The sequence below is a fragment of the Macrobrachium nipponense genome, chromosome 10 (assembly GCF_015104395.2).
Source record: "Macrobrachium nipponense isolate FS-2020 chromosome 10, ASM1510439v2, whole genome shotgun sequence".
NCBI classification, from domain to species: domain Eukaryota; kingdom Metazoa; phylum Arthropoda; class Malacostraca; order Decapoda; family Palaemonidae; genus Macrobrachium; species Macrobrachium nipponense.
The window spans coordinates 4,004,771-4,012,784 of record NC_087204.1 but is presented as its reverse complement, the minus strand read 5'-3'; the positions used below and the strand labels follow the sequence as shown (position 1 = coordinate 4,012,784).

At 36.1% G+C, this 8,014-nt stretch overlaps 1 protein-coding gene across 1 annotated transcript; it reads right to left on the bottom strand.

Annotated features, from left to right (window-relative positions):
• Positions 1-6,805: 6,805 nt before the first annotated feature.
• On the bottom strand, positions 6,806-7,711 carry LOC135224266 (uncharacterized). The gene has a single exon (XM_064263112.1). The coding sequence runs from the start codon at positions 7,709-7,711 to the stop codon at positions 6,806-6,808; it is 906 nt and encodes a 301-aa protein (XP_064119182.1).
• Positions 7,712-8,014: the final 303 nt, after the last annotated feature.

Here is an 8,014-nt window from a genome sequence, read left to right as displayed (position 1 = left end):
TTTTTCTAAGAATACCTGGTTCCTAGAGAGAGAGAGAGAGAGAGAGAGTAAAGCCAAGAATACCTGGGTCCCAGAGAAAGAGAGAGAGAAAGAGAGAGTAACGCCAAGAATACGTGGCCTCCCAGAGAGAGGAGAGAGGACGAGACGAGATGAGAGATGCCATGAGAGAGAGAGATTGAGATGAGAGAGAGAGAGAGAGAGAGAGAGAGTAACGCCAAAGGACCTGAAACGACCTTTAATCTCGGTAAATACAAAAGGAAAATTACTTTTCTGATGAATTTAAAACATATCTTAGCTTTCCAATCAACTTTTTGTATGTTTGTCCTGTTGTCGAAGCGAAAGAAAGCTTTTGGGGAGCTGAAAAAAAAGAGAGCAAGTTATTGGAAGCATAAATAGAGTCGCATTCACTTTGAAGTCTGGAAGGATTTCATTCACTTCTTACAAAATAAACCTGGTATGTAGGTGTAGTACTTATTGGTTTAAATTGTAGAGAGAATATAATCATTTTTTTTTTCATTTATGTAAACAAATGACTTCTCTGAGCAGATCCGCTTATTGGAGGGTCATTAATCATCTAAAAGAATTTCCATTTGCCAATTGTGGGAAATGAGATGGTTCAAAGCCGAAGGAGATTAAGGTCATGTCAAACTATGTCCGTCTTATATTTGTCAAATTGGGAGAATTCATCTATATTATCTCTATAACTGACGTGTTGTATCTAAAGCTCACGTTTATGTCTGCTATACAGTCATAAATACCAGTGGTATAGATTTCTATATTTTATAGAATGCTAGAAAGTACGCAAAAGTACGGCTTAGAAAAAATGCTATCACAAGGTAGATATATAAAGAACTACTCCATCCCTCGAGATACTTTATAGAACCTAGCATACAAGAACAGAAAGATGAGTAATTATAAGTAATCATATATATATATATATTATAATTAATATCTATATATATATATAGATATATATATATATATATATATTATATATATATATATATAAATCACTGTTAATATTCCCTTTGCTTCATACGTAAATTTGAACACATATCCCAAAGGATTCGAACGAATACCTTCATCTTTACATTGAAATCAAATAATTCGAGTGACGGACCAATAGAGAAAATGACAATCAAAATGATCTGGGTAAAAAAAAAAGATAATTTGCTTTTATAATCAACGCATAATCTGGAAAATAAAATTCTAGCTATTATGAGCGGCAGCTCACTCATATCCTTTCACAAACGTATCAGTCCATCAAAATCTGTGGTAATAAATTTCTGGTTGACTGAAATTCGCCAATGGTATCTGTGTTTTCGATCTGGGCTAATTTATAGACGCAAAGGTTGAATTACTTTGATTGTCTCTTTAAAAGCCGATGGATATGCAGTGAATAAACCTGCCTTCAAACATGTTTGTTCTGTAAGAGTTGCTCTACACAGGACGATACTCTCTGCCTCGAGTTATTTCCCGCAGGTATCGTTATCGTAGATACATTTTATCGACACTTTCTCCCAAGCCGGATGTTACTACTGCAAAAAAAATAAATTATCTCGAATGCGCCTCATTTTTATGACCGAAAATTCAAAACAAAATCTCGGAGATCAAACATACGTATATCAATACTCATCAAGGTTCTCTCTCTCTCTCTCTCTCTCTCTCTCTCTCTCTCTCTCTCTCCTTAACACCATCGCAAGCATTTGTTGTTGTGATTCTAACCGTGGGGCATAGTCGATGTCGATATCTCAAATGCTATATATTCCTTTTTAGTTTTTAGCGCAATCGGCAAAATAAATGGTAGTTCTACGAGGTGTTTCGAACAATACTGAAAAATGATAAAAATAAACGTTCTGAAGTTACTTACCACAAGGGCATTGTAGATGAAGCAATTCTGACCACTTTTGCCATTCATTGTGTGAATTATGTGAATCTGGCTCATTTTCAGATAGCGTTACTTCAATATATATAATTTTTCCTGTAAGTTACCTTTAAAATGGAGTCAGCTGCATCATATAAATGTTACCTGTCGCGAATGACCTTATAATTTTGACAGCAGTGAAAACGGCATTAGTATAGAAATATTGTAATCTCTGTACTGGCTTTGTACGTTCGCATTCCAACTGATTTCGCTGGGAATGCAGTTGCATTTGTCAACCAATTCCTTGTAATCGGTTGGTTTTAATTCATGTACAGTAACCCAAACACTCTGTTATATACGAACTTTATTCCCTCTCGCTACAGAAAGTATAGCTTGTTTTCCTGCTTTTCTAATGTGCTTGCTTCCAGTCTTGCTCCTGACGATTTTGTTTGCATGCACAAATGGTGGCAGGGAAGCTTTTGTGGGGAAAAATGCTCTAAGATCCACAAAATGTAAGCTTTTTTTTTTTTTTTTTTTTTTTAATATACTCCTGATACTATCAGCTGATAAGAATACACGAATCCACGAGAGCCTCTTTTTTTTTATGTTCTTTGAACCATTGGTGGTTAATATCAAATAGCGGAGTGAAACTTCAAGAACTTATGTCATGATTGATCTATACATCTAATGTTAATTAAGAGATTGAATTGAATATAGAATTTAGGCCAAAGGCTCAGCACCGGCGCCTATGAGGTCATTCAGCGCTGAAACGGAAATTGACAGTAAAAGGTTTGAAAGGTGTAACAGGAGGAAAACCTCAAGGCAATTGAGAGAGGGTGGAGAGTAAGATGGAAGAATGAGAATATGAAAGGAGGTACAGTAAAACGAAAGGGGTTACAGCTAGGAGCCGAAGGCACAATGCAAATAACCTTAAGTAATGCCTATAGTGCACCGCATGAGGTGCACTGACGGCACTACCACTTAAGGAGTTATGTTAGTAAGTGGGCGCACAATACACAGAGATCGTCGTATCTGACAGATGTTTTCCTTTTCCTACCATAATACTGTACATCGTTTATCAAACGCAAGACTTTTTATCATCGTCCCGAAGGGGAGGGGATCGTATCATTTCCATACAGACCTCATCAACCGGGTACGATAAAAGGGGAGAATTTACAACCTCGTATTGACTCGGCACAAGTCCATATTTCATGGTAATCGGAAATGAACTCGGAATTGTAGACTTCCTTTTAGGGAAATAGGGGCAGGAATCTACCTTCGATTATTATAAAGGAGATGGAAGTGCATTAACAATTCAGAAATGCGATATATTTATACCACCTTTTCACTTAGGCTACATGATATGAAACAGCTCTTGTATGCTGAGTTATCTGATGCTTCGTTTACCAGTTTCTTCAGCTGCTAATTGCATAACTGAATGGAGACTCGTACACTTGTTTCACATAAAAAATCAGTCACAAACCAAGACGGAGGGCTTTAATAACTGCTTAGTGACTAAACAAAGCGTCGTATTTGACGGAAAGGTAAAAATGAAAATTGCTGAAATGGTTTATTATTATTTTGTGCTCTGATCGATTTACTAAACAGCCATCAAATCTGCTCTGTCATTGCAGACGGTAGTGTTGAAAAATAACTGCAATGTTTTTTGCGAAAAAAAATCTCGACATGAATCTGCCCTGGCTCGAGTTGTTCGAGGAAGAATATCTTCCTGAAAATGCGTTGGAAAGACGAAAGCATCGTAGAAAAGTTTTTTTTCTTTTGTTAAAGCTGTGGTACATCCAACGGAACAGGCATTGATGGGATACGAATAGTGAGAGATTGGTGAGGGTTTCATAGCCAATGGCTTGAATGCTGTTGTGGTGATATGGTATTCTGATCTAGAAGTGATGATCTACTGAAGGGGAATAATGCAAGATATTAATAGCTGTATATTATATCAAGCTATGTAGGTCTAGCCATTGTTGGGTATGGGTTTGAAACGGAAAATGTATTAGTAAGTTTTTTCTGTTTTTGCCTAAAAAAAGCCCAACAAGCAAATAAATGTCAGTTAATAATAATAAAACTTCACATTTTCTCATTTCTAATAGCCATTTTAGAACGATATTATACTGAGAAATTAATGATTCTGATTATGGAATAAGTGGTGGTAGTCACAGTTCCGTAGATCACCATGGCAACAGCCAGGTGAACGAATCCGGATTAAAAAAAAAAAAAGTCACAGGTAAAAATGTCACAGAGAAAAAGTTACAGAAAAAAAGTCAAATTAATCTTTTCTATGTTGTGACCCCCAAGTGTTTTTAATTCGGTATGTATCCAAGTATCCACATTTGTGATGTGTTTAGTACAAACCCGTCGGGGACTACCGTTAAAAACAAACTAAAACTCTGTAATTATCATAAAGACCCCCAAGAAATATTGTGGATTTTTCCACTGTAACTTTATTACCGGTCACTATGAATTAATGCGATTTATTCCCGTAGCCAAAATTGTGACTATTCTTCTGTGACTTTCTTCTTGTGGATTTATTTCCGGCCACCGTAAATTACTGCGATTTTTTTCTACTAGCGAAAATTCTGATTTTTTTCTGTGACTTTCTTTCCGGCCACCATGAATTACTGCCACTTTTTGTACTAGTCAAAGTTGTGATTTTTTCCCGTTACTTTTTTCAGGCCACCATGAATTAATGTGACTTTTTTTCCTGGTCAAAATTTGTAGCTTTTTTTCTGACTTTTTTCCTAGCCAAAATTGTGGTTTTTTTCTGTGACTTTTTCCTAGCCAAAATTGTGGCTTTTTTCTGTGATTATTTTCCTGTCACTTTTTTCCTGGTAAAAAATATTGACTTTTTGGGTGACATTATTTCCGGCCACCGTAAATTAATGACTTTTTTCCCTAGCCAAAATTGTACCTGTTTTCTATGACTTTTTTTCCTGCGACGTTTTTCCTAGCTATAATTGTGAATTTTGTTATTGCCTTTTTCCTACGACTTTATATCCTAGCCAAAATTGTGACCCTTTTTCTGTGGTTTTTTCCGGTGACTTTTTTCCCATAGCCAAAATTGTGACTTTTTTTCCCCACGGGACTTATTTCCGGCCACCAGGCTAACAGCACACGTTACTGCTCCTCTCCCTCTTATCGCTGTCACAGACACACGCCTGTTTGCACTGTTTGATGAGATTTATCGACAAGACGTCCTTTCTGAAGAAGTCTCATATGTTACCCTCTCACTCAGAGAACTGTCAAACACACACACATACACACACATATATATATATATAATATATATATATATATATATATATATAATAATATATATATAATATATATATATATATATATATATATATATATATATATATATAGATATATAATATATACATATTAACATAAGTGTTGATAATTTTCCTTTTTTTCACATGTAAATAGTTCATGTGTTGATATATTTCCTTCTTTTTACAGGTAAATAGTTCATGTGTTGATATATTTCTTCTTTTTACTTGTAAATAGTTCATGTGTTGATATATTTCCTTCTTTTTATATGTAAATAGTTAATGTGTTGATATATTTCCTTCTCTTTGTATGTAAATACTTAATTTGGTGATATATTCCCTGTTTTTTACTTGTAAATAATTAATGTGTTGATCTATTCCCTCCTTTTTACATGTAAAAATTAGTTCATGTGTCAATATATTTCCTTCCTTTTACGTGTGAATAGTTAATGTGTTGATAAGTTTCGTCGCTTTTACATGTAAATATAATGTGTGAACACGTGCAATATGTCATAACCGTAAAAGATTCATAGTAAATTACATTTAGACCGTACCTATACTCGGTTTTTTTTCCATCTGTCCACCGCCTGTGGTGTTTGCGTATGGTAACACTGCGTCCCGGGCTTTAGATAACTACATTCACCTTACATTCAACAATAATAACATCCTATTTCGAATATTAACGGTCTAATTTGTGTACAGTAAATTATTAAAACACTTTTCAGTTGCAAATGTGCACCCAGATATCCTTTTATTTACCTAAAACTTACACATAGCGTAACTATCTAAAGCCCGGGACGCAGTGTTACCATACGGAAACACCACAAGCGGGTGGACAGATGGAAAAAAAAACAGAGTATAGGTAATTTTTCCCATCCATCGATCTTATAATGCCTGACGAGAATAATGATAAAAATAATGCGTAGCTGTTTATAGTCTTTAAACCAGTGGATTGTTAAGGAAAAGCTCGTTCTATATTCACTAAAATCACAGAATATCGAAGACTGCTTTTGAGTATTTTCTTAATATTTATATGATTAATTTGGACAACGTTGAGATTCCACAAGTCAAGGAAAACCACTTCTACCACTTCTCTTTATTCGGTGAAGTCTACAAAGAAGAAAAAACACAAAATAAATGACAAATAAAACTGCACAAAGTAATGACAAAATGCGAACTGCTTATGTTATAACGAAAAAAGACAAAATATTTAAATGCAAAGAATAAAATAGATACAACAAAATACAACTTAATAGTGACTAATACAGTAAATATTAATATCACTCACAAAGTCCACCCGACTATATGTAAACAGTTATCCAAATTTAAAACAAGAGTGTATTCACTTATGGTCTGTCAGTCAGACCTTGCTACTAAAGACTAAACGTTAAAATATAAACAGCCAGGAAGCAACCACTAGCAAATAGACAGTAACCATATTAATGGTCGTTTAAGGGTAAACAGCATTTACAGACATCCAAATCTTTAGAGTAATAAATACTTAAACAGCACAAACAACCGTTTGAAAGTCCGCTACACTCCCGCCTAGTGGAGAATGCAATGAACCACAATAATTTAAAGGACTTTCGAAACATGTACATATAGAGAGAGACCAAATCAGTTTGGTTTACAATGTAAATGAAATTATGCCAATTTAATTTTGAGCATCTTTATCTGCTTTAGCTTGGAATCCATGTTGAAGCTCTTGTACCGTAGCAATTAAGCAAAGTTTATGAATGGGTCTCTCCCAGTGAACCACCTTTCCATTCTCCACTGTTCGAACAGTAACTCTTCGAACAAACCCATCTTTTCCGGGATGAATCCTCTCAACAAGACCGCGCCTCCACAGTCCCCTAGGAGCGACACCTCCCTTTAGGCCTGGTTCCAGAAGAAGAACCAATTCACCAACTTGAAGATTCTGTTTGGGATGAAACCATTTCGATCTTTGTACTAGCTGAGGCGGCATATAACGAATCCAAGTCTCCCAAAATATCTGAATTCTCTGTTGAGCTACCTCTACCATGCTTCTCAAGTTCACTTCGTTACCGGTATATGGTTGTAGAACTGAAGGTTGCCCGTGAGGAAACAGTAAGTCATTGCCGGTTATAGTTGGGGACTCAAGAGGATCTGGTCCGTTTGGGAAGAGTGGTCGTGAATTAACAAGGTACGTCACCTCTGACAGTATTGTTTGCCATTCCAAAGCACTGAATTTCTTGTGGTGATAATCTGCTACTGCGTCTAAACCTCTTCTACAGCTTCTGATCAATGATTCAACAACACCATTCATATGAGAAGCGTGAGGTGTGTTGAATTTCCACTCAAATTTTGTCCCAGCAATTGCAAACTTGTCCTTTATTAGGCTCTCGTTCCAAGAATTTATCCACTTATTCAATTTCTCTTGAGCCCCTATGAAATTGCGTCCTCTGTCACTTACTGCCAAAACTGGATGGATTCCATGATTACAAGTAAATCTTCTCCAAGCACAGAGAAAAGCACCTGAAGACAATGAGTCGACCAGTTCAAGAGATATGACACGAGTGACGGTGCAAGTTATGATCATTATACTTCCTTCAGTGCTTGCATTACGAGTTAACTTTATTTTGATAGGGCCAAAGAAATCTAATGCAACTCTGCTAAAGGGGGGGGGGGGGTATTGGGCTCACCTCTGAAACTTGGCAGTTCCCCCATCTGTTGGCCCAACAATAGGCGATGTCTGGTTCTGCAGAAACAACACTTGAAAGCAATATCCTTAAATAATCTTGATCCTCCAATAATGTAAACGCCACGCTTAAAAGCTAAAGCAATTGCGACTATATCCTTGATGACCTGTACATCGATGAATCATCTGAGCGAATGCTTCAGC